Genomic DNA, 14,344 nt, shown 5'->3' on the forward strand with positions numbered 1-14,344 from the left:
ACCTGCTCATCCAAAGCTCTCAGCCCAAGCGCCACAGTGTCAGCCTTATTGCAAGACTTGTAATACACATTTAGAAATGCAAAGTCTTTAAATACGCATCACCAGACCTTTCTTAAACAAAGAGCTGGCCATTTGCGGCAGCTGCATTGCCTTCCTTCCCACCGCTGCCCCCACCATGCGCTTCATCCAACTGGAAACCATGGAGAACAGAAGGGACACATGAGCCTCTTAACTGAGACGCAGGTAAGGGCACACATGTGAGGACACAGCTATGGATTCCTGCTCAGATTTATTCCCCCATGTGAGGTTCAGCCATGACTGATTCCTGGGCAAAGCCTAGAAGCTCTTGGTTTGATGGTTAGAGCATTTCTGCTTTGCCATCCCTTGGGTCTCCAAAGCTCTTGCTACCAGTTCAGAGCCCTGTCCCTGCAAACTATGGAAAGATAGAGGGTTTCCAAGGAGGAGGTGAGAGTTGGATAGGGGTGAAGAGGTATAAAACGTAGTTTGTGCCTTTGCTTTGCATAAAAGGGCAGGATAAGGTGGTTGGTTTGTAGTCAAAGCCATGGGGGTGTCTGTTCCCTATGACATCTGCCAAGACTCAGTGGAGACAACTGGAGCAATAACAGAATTGGCAAATACATCAGAATTTTAAGGCTCTCCTTTCAACATCTTGGCATCTGAGGTGAAACAAGGATTAGTGTACAAGGAGAGACCCCAGAATCAGACCAAACTATGAGCCCTTGGCCGCTTACTCCTCGCTCTGCTGCTACATGTCTACTGAGCTCCAACTTTCCCTCTTCCCCAACTGTCCCAAGATTTTTGTGAGGGAATTGGGCTCTTCTTTGAGATTTCTAAGCCAAAACCAGTTGGAAGATCCCTCAATTTCTCCAGCCTGTTATGTTTCTGCAACCCTCTCCAGGCTGAAACACTGAGGAGCTGGTACCTCAGAGGTAGGAGCCCAAGTCCGTATCAAAAAAATTCCAAATATTTGGCAGTCCAACCCAGAGAAACCTTGGAGCGGGTTCAAGCTCTCCATGCAAGGACAGCAGCTCCTCAGCTGCTGAGATGTCCTGTGCATGGAGCAGCACATGGGAGGTGACAGCAAATTCCAGGACAGGGGTGGAGATACCCATTGAAGCAAGAAAAAAGAAAAAAATTAGGACAATTAAACCAGCATGGTTCTGGTGGGGTTTTTTTGTGGGTTTTTTTTTTTTCAGCAACTAATAAAACTGAAGAGTATCAAGATGCCACACTGCCAGCCAGAGGTGCTCAAGATTTAGCCACATGGATTGTACCAGGTCAAGGACTGCTCTTACACTAGAAGCTCCCTATTTTTAAGGTGTTTGGGTTGATGCTACATAAAGCAAAGGAGCACTGCAAAGCTTGTCCCCCTCGTGTTCCCCCCCGGAGAAGCCCACCAAGCCGAGATGTGAATGCACTCTCATCAGAGCTCAGCACCGAGCACTTCCACCATCAAACCCTGCATGGAGGAGGTGAAGAGTTCCCATGGCCAAAAGAGGCTGAATTCAAGCCCCTCTGTCCCCATCCTGACCCCAACTCAAAAGCATCATGGCTAAAGCCCTGGACTGCTTGCCCTGGCCAATCCACCACGTGATGCTCCCATGAGCATGGGTGAGGAAGACATTTCTCCTCCTCTTGCCAGGGCAGAAACATCTCCAAGCCTGCAAAGCAATGGTTCCCACCGCTTTATCCTAAACTCTTCACAAGTCATGGCACAGCCCATGGTGACCAGGGAGCGCATGGGACCGCGAGGTCTCTTGGCTAAGAAGGATTGGGGCAAAGCTGAGCCACCTCCTGCTGCCCCTGGGGATGAAGCAGCACCTATTTTAGCAGCAGGAGGACACAGCCGGGCTGGAAGGGGACGGTGACCTACCCAGTGGGACTGCTGTAATACAGGATCAGGCCTTTTTATCAGCCCAATTTCTCACCCTTCTCAACCAGCGCAGACCCTTTGACCATTGCCACCTTCCCCACAAGATGTAGGAATCAACAGCCTGGAATGGGGCAGGAACAACTCAAGGGACCAAGGGCTGTCCCACAATGTGGAGACTTGGACGGGCCAGAGGCGTGCGATATGACAGCTCCAGGGCCACACACGGAGGGTCCCCATCTCACTCAGCACCACAGCCCGTACCATGGGATGGCCATCCCTGCCGTGCAGCGAGGCTGGCTCCCATCGGGAGGAATTGAACTGGAAACGGCTCCAAGCTCCTTCTCTGCCCACATGTGGTGGCATGAAGCCGTCCCCTACCTTTCTGCAGGTACCGAAGGTGTCTAACCAGCCTTCCTCACCGCTTATCCCAAGAGATGAACCCTCTGAAGCAAATGTCTCTGGATAGTCTACGTTTTGGAAGGCACATAAACCTTTGGAGATACCCAACGCAGGGCACTGAAGGCATCTCAAGTTGGGCAGCTTAAAACCACAAGACGCTGGATGACTAGCCCTCCTTGCCCCAACAACTGCGATCCTCTGCAGCTGAGCGGGTGAGCAGCTGAGAGCCCAAAGAATACCTGGAGCATCCCTTGGGCCACATGTATGCCCTAGTGACAGTGGATGGCAGCCAGCTGTGACCTGGTGCTGGAGATCACTCGGGGGGGGGCACGGGTCACCTTCTGGGCTCCACTGGGCAGCGATGGGAGAAAGAAAGGCCAGAGGACGTGCGGAAGACAAACAGTTTTTGTTTTTTTTTTAAGTTTTTTTTTTTTTCCTTTAATTAGCAAATTTCTTCTTATCCTCGTCAAAAGAAAAAACACCCCCATGCCCCCTACGTGCCCACCGCTCCAGCTGCTGCAAGCATTCAAAGGCAGAAAGTTGAGAGATGTTTCATGTCCCGGCTCAGGGGCAACTCTGAGTCCACCTCATCAGGGCACGCGCCGGGGGGGTTTGTGGGTGCCAGGCGCCGTGTTACAGATGTGGGAAAGGCAGGTGCAAAATTTGGTGATGTGCTCTTGCCAGGAGCACCCAAAATCCCCCAGGAAAGCTGCAGCCCAGCCCCTCGGCCAGCAAACGCAGCGGTGGAGGACATGGACGTGCCCCGAGATGCACATTGCATCCCCAGGGCACTGCAGCCAGAATTGGGGTTTGCGCCACGGCTTAGCGATGGGGACACGACAGGAGAGAACCCACCACCCCGTGCATTGAATTTGGAAGCTATAAATAAGAGCACCCCACACTTTGGGGGACCCAGTGCTGACCCTGCACCCTGGCAAAAGCTGGGTGCCTCAAAGCCCCGCCACGGTCCCCGAGCTTCCCAGCACCCCTGCCTTGGCTGCAGCGAGCCCCCGCTGCAGCATCCCAGCTGGCATCAAGGCAACGGGGAGATGATGAAGTGGGCGAGGAAGCCATAAGAAAGGAAACGGTGCTGGGGAGAATTAGCTCAGCCCTTCCCGTGGCCACAGGGCCAGCACCAAGCTACAAGCCCCCTTCACCGCTCCCTGCTGTCACCATCTTCCCCCCGTAGAGGCCATTGTGCCGTTCCCACCTCCGTCCCCGCTGCTGCAGCCCTTATTTATAGGGAAGAGGTGGGAAAGGGTTTTTCTGGGGGTGCTCTGGCCCTCCTGCTCCCCATCCCTTCTCAGCTGGCACAGCCCTGCCTGCGTTACTCCAAACCAAGCACCCTTCACCCCATCCCTCTCAGTGCAACGGGAGGGGAAAGGGAAGAGGAGGAGGAAGGCGATGAAGAACCGTCACGTGAGCTCATTGCCGGCTAACACCAAGAGTCAAAGGGCAGCGCTGCCTTCCCTCCTCGGGGCTGTAGCTGGAGAGAGCAACCTTTTTCGGGGGTTCGGCAAGACGACCGTGCTGTGGGTGCTGGAACACGGTGGTGGTGCTCCCATATCCCCCCACCCCAGCCCTGGCAGTGGGGTGGCGCGTGGGGTGTGCAGGGCTGGGCAAGGAGGTGAGGGGGTGGGATGTGTGCGAGTGCCCGGGTGTCTGTGTGCACGGATTTTGGCAAGAGGTCATTGAGGTTACATGATGCAGCATTTGTTCTTGTGGTTATGAGGGTCCTTAAATCGGAGTCTCTGCTTTGGTCGGTATTTTTCCAAGTACGTCAGCTGCTTGCTGTTGATGGCTCCTCTGCGCTTCCTGCGGGGACAGAGAAGGGTCGGCACAGTCAGCAGTGTGGCAGGAGAAGACCCCCCCACACCCCGAACCCAGCCCTGTCAGGGTGCTGAACCCCCCTGCCTGGAACAGAAAGGGATTTTGGAGGCTGCGGCCGCGTGCATCCTCCAGGGATGGAGATGAGCACCGACCCCAGCAGCTTTTCTCACTCATCTGCCCTGGGAGTCTCAGGACATGGAGAGCTGGGGAAGAAACACGTGGGTAGCTGGCAGAAGCAGGGTGTCTGCCAAAAGCCCCCCAGGGATGCTCCCAGCTGCTGCCCAAGCCTCCTGCAGCCCTGATGCAGTCACAGGGTGCTCGAAGCCAGCACCTCCCTTTTCCTCTCCCAAAGGAGAGAAAAAGCAACCCCGGCATCCTGAAAAAACTCTGGGACAGCCCAGATCTCTCCGTTCCCTCGGAGAGGGTCCGCTTTCTCCCCCGACACCAAAACGCCGCTCGACTTACTGTCGGATGAACTGGATGGCGTCTTCGTACTTCATCCCACTCTCGATCAAGGCCAGCGCGACGAGGACGGGAGCGCTGAAAGGGAACGGCAGTGGCGGTCACTCCCCAGCCGTGTGGCCCAGAGGCTGACATCCCGTCCTGGGGCGGAGGGGACACACCGCAGGGCTGTAATGCTAGCGTTGTGGGCAATCGCCAGCGCTGGCTTTTAGTTTGTAATTTCTTGCCATTTGGCTGCAAGTGCTGCCCGAAAGAATGGCTGATTTTAGGGGTAAAGCCCTCAGGACAGGGCTGGCAGCTGTTTGCTGCTCTTCTAATGAGCATGAGGATTTTGGAGGCAAATCTATCGGAAAAGTGGATGTAAATACACATGCAAAACCTGACCTGCAGTGGGGGGGAGCAGCAAAACACAGCAGCTCGTGAGACGCAATGGCTCCCAGTTGTAGTGGGAAGCATATTGCAATATTTCCAAGATGAGCTCTTACCAAAAGCAAAATCACCGTAGGGCACTGGCAGGACAGCACCGAGCAACCCGGGTCCCCCCCGGTGCCCAGGATTTGGCTGTGAGAAGCGCAAGGAGGAGCTCAGGCAGCAGCCCCCCCGTCAACATCTATTCCCACTAAGGTCTCCACTGCATGCAAAAACCCTGCTGTAAGGTGGACGGAGGGGAGCTGGCGTGGTCTTCCCTCTTTCCCCTTCATGGGTGGGGTGGCAGCCGGGGTGCCAGGCTCTGACTTACCGCCCCAGGCCGGCCACGCAGTGCACGGCCACGCAGCAGCCGGGGTCTTCGCAGAACTTGGTCTTCAGCAAGTTGAGCCAATCTTCCACTATCTTGCTGGGAGGAGGCGCTCCATCATCGAACGGCCAATCCTGCAAGGTGGGGGCAAGGTCAGGGGAAGAGAGAAATACTGTCAGACCCTGGGGAAAAAACTCAGGGGATTGCTTTTTACTCGGGCCATGGCGTTTGGGATCTCGGCAGCGGGGAGGCGGATGCATGTGCCAGGAACTGGGGTCACAGTGCAGCTCCGCGGGGATGTAGCAGGTTTTGCGGCGCCGTCTGGCATGCAGGAATCCCCCAGCTGCTTCGGCTCAGGGTTTGCAGTCATACGAGTCTAGGTCTGGGGTCCTCCCATCTTCTATGGACAGGTTCAGCCTTCAGGAGCACCTACAGGACCGGCAACACGGTCCCCGTGTCCTGCCTCTGCAGAACCAGGGTGGCCATCGCCTGCCTCCTCCCCATTCGGATGACTGCACTGAGCTTCGGGGAGCTGCAAGTCCCATCCTTCCCCCTGCCAGCTCCTGACTAAATCCAGCACTTGGAAGCGCAAAGCCACTTTGTAGGAAGTTTGAGCAAAGGTATCTTGGAGATGGCTGAAATCTCAGGGCCTGATGCGGTGCCGAAATTCAGCTTGCTGCAACACATGGAGGGGAAGGTGAACGCACAAGCCCCAAAAGGATGCTCTGGGCACCCCTTCCACAGCCCTAGGGAGAGCCGAAGGGCTCCATCCTTCCAGAGGGACACCCCTCCAAATGGGGCCATTTAAATAGCATCCTTCAGGAAAGGCTCTTCAGGGGGGAAAAAAAAAGTGCCCATCTTCTTCTGAGCTTCATCCTTGAGCTGCACGGACTCAACATTGAGGCTCAATGATGAAGTGGGTAAAACAGGTACTGCATTAAGCAGCCCCCCGTCCCTGGGCTCTGCTATGGGGGAAAAGTGTCCCCCCCGCTTGCCTGTGACTGCTCCAGCATTTTGGGGAAGGGACGGTCTCTCCCCAGCCAGTCGAGGCCGCGTGTCTCTCCCCAAATGTGGAATTCTCTCTCAAAATGGATTTGGCAGGAGGAACGTGGCCACTGGCCAAACAGCAGCGGGGGAAGGGGACAGGCAGGTGAGCAATGCTTGGAGGTGATGTGGCACATTGATCCCCGGTGAGTGGGAAGCATGGGGCTGTAATCCTCATGTTTGAGGAGTGAGTCACTAAGCTGCCGTGCTGGAGTCATCCTTGGCGTAAGACGGCAAAAGAAGCTGCTGAGCTGAGCTTCACTTCAGTGTATGAACAGGTAATGTGATTTCAGTTGGGCTTTGCTAGGAAAGGAGCATGTTGGGCTTCAGGATATCCTAATGCCTGAGCCAGCCCATCCTGCACAGCCTATACCCACCCAGCAAGACCATCTCCTCCCTGCGGTGCCCGGAAAGCACCGCTTCAGCCATGAGTGCAGGTCACCAGGCTCACACCGGGGAAGACACACCATATCAAAAAATCACCGAATCATAGAATGGTTTGGGGTGGAAGAGACCTTCAAATATCATCTAGTCCATCCCCCCTGCCATGGGCAGGGACATCTGTCACTAGATCCTGTTGCTCAGAGCCCTGTCCAACCTGACCGGGAACACTTCCAGTGGTGGGGCACCCACAACTTCTCTGGGCAACCTGTTCCGGTGTCTCACCACCTTCATCATAAAAAATTTCTTCCTTACATCCAATTTAAACCTACCTTCTTTCAGTTTAAAACCGTTGCCCCTTGTCGTATCGCAACAGGCCCTGGTAAAAAGTCTTTATCTTTCTTATAAGCCTCCTTTCTATACCGAAAGGCTGCAATAAGGTCTCCTTGGAACCTTCTCATCTCCAGGCTGAACAACCCCGACTGTCTCAGCCTTTCTCCACAGCAGACCTGTTCCAACCCTCTGACCATTTCTGTGAACCTCCTCTGGACCTGCTCCAACAGGTCCGTGGCTTTCTTATGCTGGGGTCCCCACAGCTGGACACAGTACTCCAGGTGGGATCTCATGAGAGTGGAGCAGAGGGGGAGAATCACCTCCCTTGACCTGCTGGCCTTCTTTTGGTGCAGCCCAGGAGATGATTGGCTTTCTGGGCTGCAAATGAACATTGCCAGCTCATGTCCAGTCTTTCATCGACCAGTGCCCCCCAGTCCTTCTCCGCAGGGCTGCTCTCAATCCACTCATTGCCCAGCCTCTATCCACATCTGGGATTGCCCCGACCCAGGTGCAGGACCTTGCCCTTGGCCTTGCTGAACTTCATGAGGTTTGCAGGAGCCCACTCCCCAAGCCTCTCGAGGTCCCTCTGGATGGCATCCCTTCCCTCGAGCATATCAACTGCACCACTCAGCTTGGTGTCACCTGCAAACTTGCTGAGGGTGCACTCAATCCCACTACCAAAATCACTGATGAAGATATTAAACAGTATTGGCATATCCAATACCATATATCCATCCTGCACCATTAACCTTCCTACAGTGAAACCTGCACAGCACTGGTTCTCCGGCAGGATTTCTGCTCCATCTCCAACCTGCTGGAAGAGCTGCCGAGCAGATGTCCATGGCACAGGACGCACGGCACAACTTGGGAACTGCCGTCAGCTCTAGAGATTGCTCGGGATCCCCGGTGGCACACAGAGGAGCTGAAAGCAGAGGAGGTGTCCGAAACACCTGGGGAGCGTGTCCGGGACAGGACAACTGTACGTACGGGCGCTGTGGCTGCAGACGCTGGCACCCAGGCACACCGCACCAGAGTCAGACCTCAACTAGCTTGTGCCTATTCCCCAAAGAAAGGGATTAGGATGTATAGGTATAGTCTATACATAGATATATTTGATATAGGTGTATTTAGAGATATCTCTGTATCTGCATAGATATATCTATCCATAGATACATAGGGGACAGATACCTCTCCCTATGATATACCTTACATAGTTTCTATACAGTTATACAAACTTATATACAGAAGCTATACAGTTTCTATACAGTGTCATATAGTTTCTGTATCTAGCATATTGATATCTCCCTACGTAAAACAAATCCTAGATATAGATATCTCTCCATATAAGATAGGTAGAGAGGTATGTACATCCTAGATATATAAACTCAGACTGGAGGACTCCAGTCAGAAACAGGGTAAAAGGCAGAATTTGGTGTGTAAGTGAGCAGATATGATATCCTAGATACAGATTCTATATGTAGCATACAGCTATCTTCCTCTATAGGATAAGATATATCCTACAGAGACATAGCATCTCTATCTAGTGAGATCTGCATCTGGAGGATCTGTATCTAGAGACATAGGATCTATTATCTACTTATATCCCAGAGGATGTAGGATATAGCTACTCTCTCCATAGGGTATACATTATACAGAGCGAGCTACACAGAGAGGACCTACACACAGAGGACCACCCCAGGAGGCACGAGGCACTTCCAAACCCTTTCCTAAATAACAAGCAGAGCTTCACTTTCCAGCTGGAGCTGAACTCCCTGGCAGGGCAATCACGCCTGACATCATCTCCAACTACTTATCAGCCAAGATGCAGCCCAGGCAGCTGCCTGCTCTGCCTCCTTGCTTTTTCCTGCTTGCTGCCTGCTCCCTTTCATCCCCCAGAGCTGCACCAGCCGGCTGCTGGAAGAGCAAAAAACCCGCACCCCCAGTTAAGATAACGCCGGGGGTAAAGGGAACCGTGCGCGTCTTCCACGTGGGATCAGGCGCTCCCATCCCCTGGATGCTTTAAAGCCTGAGCGACAGGCAGGGAAGGCAGCTGCCGACTCAACCGTGTGAGTCACAGTTTCGGGTGCGTGGGCAGCACTTTCTTTTTTTAAAGCACCAGCCCCATCGCAGCTCGGGGAGCGGGGAGCTCGCCCGCCTCACCCAGAGGATGAAGTTGGGCTTCAAACCCCGCTCCCAGGCACGTGTGATGCCACTTCGGTCTATCTGAAATGCAGAGGTTTTAGCAGAGCCGAGGGCTGGGGGTATTTAAGCATGGGGGGTGGAAGGGGGCAGCCCCCCTGGTGCCCATCCTGCTGCCCACCTACCATGACAGTGATGCCATCCTTCTCCAGGGGGGTCTTGTCATAGGTCACTTCGCACACTCGCACAACCGTGGTGGCACCGTATTTCTTCAGGTCCTGGGAAGGCAAGGAGAAGGAGGAGTGTGAAAAAGCCCTGCCAGTTGCAGCCCAGTTAAGCCCAACACATCTCAGCCCTGCTATGACCACATGGACCACTACGGACCCTAAAACAGTGCCGTGCCCCATCTCTGGACCCTCGAGCAAACCCCCTGTGGTCCATCCAGCCTGGGAAGCACAAGGAAACATGAAATCCCAGGGCACCAAGCCGTGTGGCCACAGTAGGATTTTTACCCAGCACCTTCATGACTCCTTGGAGTCACGAGCGACAACGGGGCTGTTTATTTTTAAGCCCTGACAGCCACACCAGCAGGGACTTTACACCCCAGGCAAAAAAACAACCCCAACATGGGCGCAAGTCCCCCAAAGGAGAAATTATTTGTGCCCAGCAAGGTCACAACTCCCGCTGCAGAAATGCATAGGCTGGAGGGGGGGGTCGTAGCACACCCCGCCAACCGCGCTCGCGTCTTGCAGATTGCTCAGGGGCTCCTTCTTGACCTCCTTGCCATATCCCATCATCATTCCAACGCGCTGCAGGCTTGGGTGTGGGACTTGGGCTGCTTCCAGCGTGGCTTATCACCTGCCGCAAGGATTGCTCCCGGATTACGTGCCAGCGTACCGGCCTCGCCGGGCACCGTGTGAGATCATCCCCTTCAATGATTTATCATCTCCTCCGTTCCCCATGTGCGCTTGCCAGACCGCGGCAAACCCCCGCACACTCAGCAGCTTGGCCAAAAACCTAAGAGGCTGGAGGAAAAGGGGAATTTTTCCCCGTTCCCACTGGTGCCATCTCCATCGCCTTGTGCACAGCGTGCAGTGTATGGGGTGGCTGTCCCCAAATCGCAACCACCTTCCTGCGGCGTTCTGAGCCGGTAGCGCTCACGTGGGTTTTTTTTCAGGTGTGCATTGGGGGGGGATTCCTCGAGCTCGGAGGATGCCTCTGGTGCCAGCACATCAGACCTCAACGCGGTTTAAGTCTAAGGCAAAAATTCTTCACCAGGCTCACGTGCAGCCCCAGGTCCCCCGCACGAATGCAGTAACATCCCAAAATGACTCCTCGTAAGCAGAAGCTGCTTGTGCCAGCTCGATTGAACCTGCAGGACATGGTGTTTCCCCCAGGCACTGATCAAAAGAGCAAGTCGAAGCCTTTCGTCCCGGACCGCAGATATGCATCCATTAATCCCCCCGCAAACTCCCAGCTGCTGCCAGTGCCGGAGGCAGCGCTCCCAGGCAGGGCACTGTCGCTGGCTCATGCAACACTGAGCCCTCCAGCATCTTGGGCACTGCCCAAAACACTCTGGACATTGGAAAGACGCTGGGATATTTGGGACGAAACGTCCTTATTGAGGTGCTGGGAGATGCAGGGGAGGTTGCGTGCATCCATGTGCAATCACTGCAAAGCCCCTTGACGTGATGTGCTGGTGGAGCTGCCAGGAGATGCAACAGGAACGGGGAAACTCTGTTCCACCTCCACCGTGCTCAAACATCACGCCTGCGGTCCTCCAAAACATCCAACCCCAAAAAGCTGGCGGTGATTGGACCCACCGCCCTGGGATGCCACCGGGGGCTGTGGTACCAAAGGGGATGTGCTGCTGCCTCATCCTACACAGGACTGATCCCTGTTGCATCTCAACATTGGCTTTCAGCCCCAAAACGTGCAGCTGGACCCTGGTCCCCAACTTCCAGCCTCCCCTCCTTACCTCCAAGAAGGTGCTGAGCGTGGCATTGGTAGGGTTGTGGGTGATCAGGAACCTCATGTTTTTGTAGCAGACCTCCACCGGCGCAGGGCGGTTCATCCGGGCCATGGTGGGATGGGAGGAGGGTGAGGTGGTGCTGACGGCAGTGGGGGAAAAACCCAAGAAAAGCGTGGCGTGGAGGGGAAAAAAAAAAACCAACCACCCCTCTGCGCTTAAAAAATAAAAATAAAACAGGATCGAGAACTCAATATACAGACGTTGTGCAAATAATCCCAGCTCCTGGGAGCGCGCCGGCTTCCTCGACACACTGCAAGCCCCCCGGGGTAAAAAGCCAGATGGGAAAAAATAATATTAATGATAATAATAATAATAATAATAATAATAATTAAAAAAAAAAAAAGAAATCCCTTTGCTGTAGTGTCGGTGTCCTTGGCGTGTGCGCGACGGCGAGCGGCTGCCGCCTCCGGTGCCGCGCGCTCCCCGGCGCTCTAGAAAGGCCTCTGCATATGGGGGGGTGGCGGTGGCGGGAGGGGGACCCCCGTCACGTTACCCCATCGGGGTATGTGGAGTACTTGGGGGCGGCACGGGGGGCCGGGAGCCTACGGGGCGGTGTCGGCGGCGTCCGGCAGCGGTCCCTCGCTGGGGCGATCCATGCACGGGAGCCTTGAATGGTTGAGTCGGAGGGTCGGGATGCCGGGCGAGACGAGGCGAGGCGGCCGGGCGCTGCTTTATGGGGTGGGCTGACGGGGTCTGCGGGGCTCAGAGCTGCGCCTCAGCACCTCCATAAATCCCAGCAGAGAGCGAGGCTGGAGGGGAAGGAAAGGGAAAGACGGTGGTGAGGGTCTTCCTCCCCGGGCTGGCTCCCGTACGCGCATCCCTGACCACGCTCGTCGTTTGCAGGAGACCGTAGATGAGTAAGCCGGGTGGTATTTAAGGAAATAACTGAAATATCATCTGAAAAGCTGAAATGGCACCGGAAAGCCAGGGGGACAACTCTCATTTCCCCGCAAAAGGGAAAACCCACATGGCAGGGAAGGGGCTTGCTCTCACGCCACCCAATGTCAGCACCCGGCTGGTGTATTCGAGCACCCGCGCCACGCAAACTGACCCCCCCCCCCGGCACCCATCCTGTCCCCCCAAGACCTCACCTTTGAGTCCCCGAAACGCACAGCGAATATTTCTGCCCCAAATACGGCGCTCTGCCCGAAACCAGCCGCCGCCGCCCCTAATCAGCCACACGCTCCTGGTGCTGCTCGAGCGGCTAATGTCCACCAAATGCACCTCTAATGCTCTTAGGCAAACTAAGCCGCCCGCAAATGAGCTTTCTTGGGGGGGGGGGGGGGGCAGAGGAGGGGGTCGCAGCTGCGCCGTTTCGCCAGCGCTAGCGATGGATGCTTCTCCCCGCTCGCACATCTGCATCCCCATCGCTGCCAGCACGTCGCTCCCTTATAAAATACGCCGGCCTCGCAACCTGCGGCACCTTTGCCTTCAAGGATGGCAACGGGAAAAATTAAAAAAGAAAATCAATTCCCGCCGTGGAAATGCCAAAACCCAAGAGAGGATCGGCCCAGCGGGGAAGCGAGGGTGCTGCCAGCCCTGCTCAGAGCAAAGGGAAACCTGGCGCTTCCCCGGGTTGTCACCCACCAGACTCTTGTTTTGAAGCTGGTCCCTTCCCTGGGTCAGCAGCTGCTTAGCGCCACGTGGCTGGAGCCTCAAAATAGACCATAAGCACATAAGTAACCCGAGCCAGGCCAGTATGCACCCACTCGCCTCTTCTCCTAATGCCCCAGCGCCAAGAAACTTTCCCCTCCGGGTTGTTTTATCCTGATGCGACAAGACAAAGTGGGAGCAGGGAGGTGCACTGAGCACCGACCAGCTCATCACACCGCCTGGGTGCTGTCGCCGGGATCCTCCGTGCCTCAGCATCATTTACAACCCACTCGCTGCCTCCTGCTTCACCGGTGGTCCCCAGGACTGAAAAAAACAAATAGCAAAAGGAAAAGGTGGCAAGGGGAAGCACGTTGCTCTCCTAAACGTGCCCAGCTTGGCTGCTAAAATAGTGGACTTTGCTGCTGGCAGGGCACTAATTTATTATTGGCAGCATGTGCGAGCCCTGGCACTGCCCTGGCGCACAGCGCATCTCCGTGCCCATGGGTTTGTAGCTGGGATTTTGGAAAGGAGCTTAGAGGGGGCTAGGAGCTGGGAAAGGGCCAAAACTCAAAGGGATATCAGCACTGAGCCATCCCCAGCTCCTTTGCAGACCCTTATATGTCCCCATCCTCCTTAATTGCCCCAAACCCCCTTGTCAATCATGTCCCATCACTCCTGACTCATTTTTTTTTTTTCCCATAAAAAGATCGGGGAAGATGGGACAAAACCAGCTGTGTGGTTTGTGATGGTGACTCGTGGCTCAGCAGCGTCGAGCCATGGGCTCCTTCAGTTGGGGTGTGTTATCTTGGCGGTTTTTTTTGAAGGATGCTGAAGAACAGTAATAATCCACCCTGCATGGATGCTCTGCGAAGTTCAAACCCTGCCTGGGCTGCAGGGGATGAGTGGGGCATCCTGGGGGGGATTTTCCAGTCTCCATTGAGAAAATCAGATTTTAGCAGCTGATGGAGGCTGGAAGCTCAGCTGAAGGATGGGAGCAAGCTGAGAGCTGCCTCCCAGCAGCATTTTTGGTCTGATTCAGAGCAGCTCAGGCCCCAGGTCATGTTGACCCCCCCAAGGGCAGCTCACCCTCCCCAGCTGGACCACAGCAGCCGGGATCTTTGCTTAAAGCTTGCAACGCTCCTGCAAGATGAGATGGGAAACCTCCTCTCCCCCTGGGCTCAATACGCTTTTCCCATCCATCTCTTTGCTTGCGGGGTCTCCTCCCCCCCCCGAGATGAGCTTACCATGGCCAGGTAAGAAATGGTATTTCTGGAGGGTAATTTTGGGCTGGTTTTGGCTATGTGGCTCCTAGAGGTCCAGCTGCTGAGCTGCAGGGCAGCATGGCCACGAAAAGAGCCAGCAACCCAGCGAGTGAATGTTTTCCAAGAAAAACACGCTGGCAACCCCCTCAGCAAGCTTCTTCCTTCCTTCTCCATTTGCTTCAACGAAGAAGAAGAGGTTAAAACCCTCCAAAGGGATGGGAAGTAGAAGGGATGGGTAG

General features: G+C 55.0%; 1 protein-coding gene across 2 annotated transcripts in view; it reads right to left on the minus strand.

The window, feature by feature from the left end:
• Nucleotides 1-2,828: 2,828 nt before the first annotated feature.
• Nucleotides 2,829-14,344, minus strand: part of PTP4A3 (protein tyrosine phosphatase 4A3) — a 42,883-nt gene continuing 31,367 nt past the window's right edge. The window contains exons 1-6 of one of the 2 annotated variants that reach the window (XM_052787700.1): nucleotides 12,342-12,474; nucleotides 11,197-11,999; nucleotides 9,404-9,496; nucleotides 5,325-5,455; nucleotides 4,589-4,663; nucleotides 2,829-4,108 (exon numbers count right to left, since the gene is read on the minus strand). In XM_052787700.1, the coding sequence (XP_052643660.1) occupies nucleotides 3,991-4,108; nucleotides 4,589-4,663; nucleotides 5,325-5,455; nucleotides 9,404-9,496; nucleotides 11,197-11,301 (522 nt within the window). In that variant the 5' untranslated portion in view covers nucleotides 11,302-11,999; nucleotides 12,342-12,474 and the 3' untranslated portion in view covers nucleotides 2,829-3,990. Of the gene's footprint in view, nucleotides 4,109-4,588; nucleotides 4,664-5,324; nucleotides 5,456-9,403; nucleotides 9,497-11,196; nucleotides 12,000-12,341; nucleotides 12,475-14,344 lie in introns of those variants that run through there. The other variant, XM_052787699.1, reaches the window with a different exon arrangement.

This window comes from Harpia harpyja, chromosome 5 (assembly GCF_026419915.1).
Source record: "Harpia harpyja isolate bHarHar1 chromosome 5, bHarHar1 primary haplotype, whole genome shotgun sequence".
NCBI lineage: Eukaryota > Metazoa > Chordata > Aves > Accipitriformes > Accipitridae > Harpia > Harpia harpyja.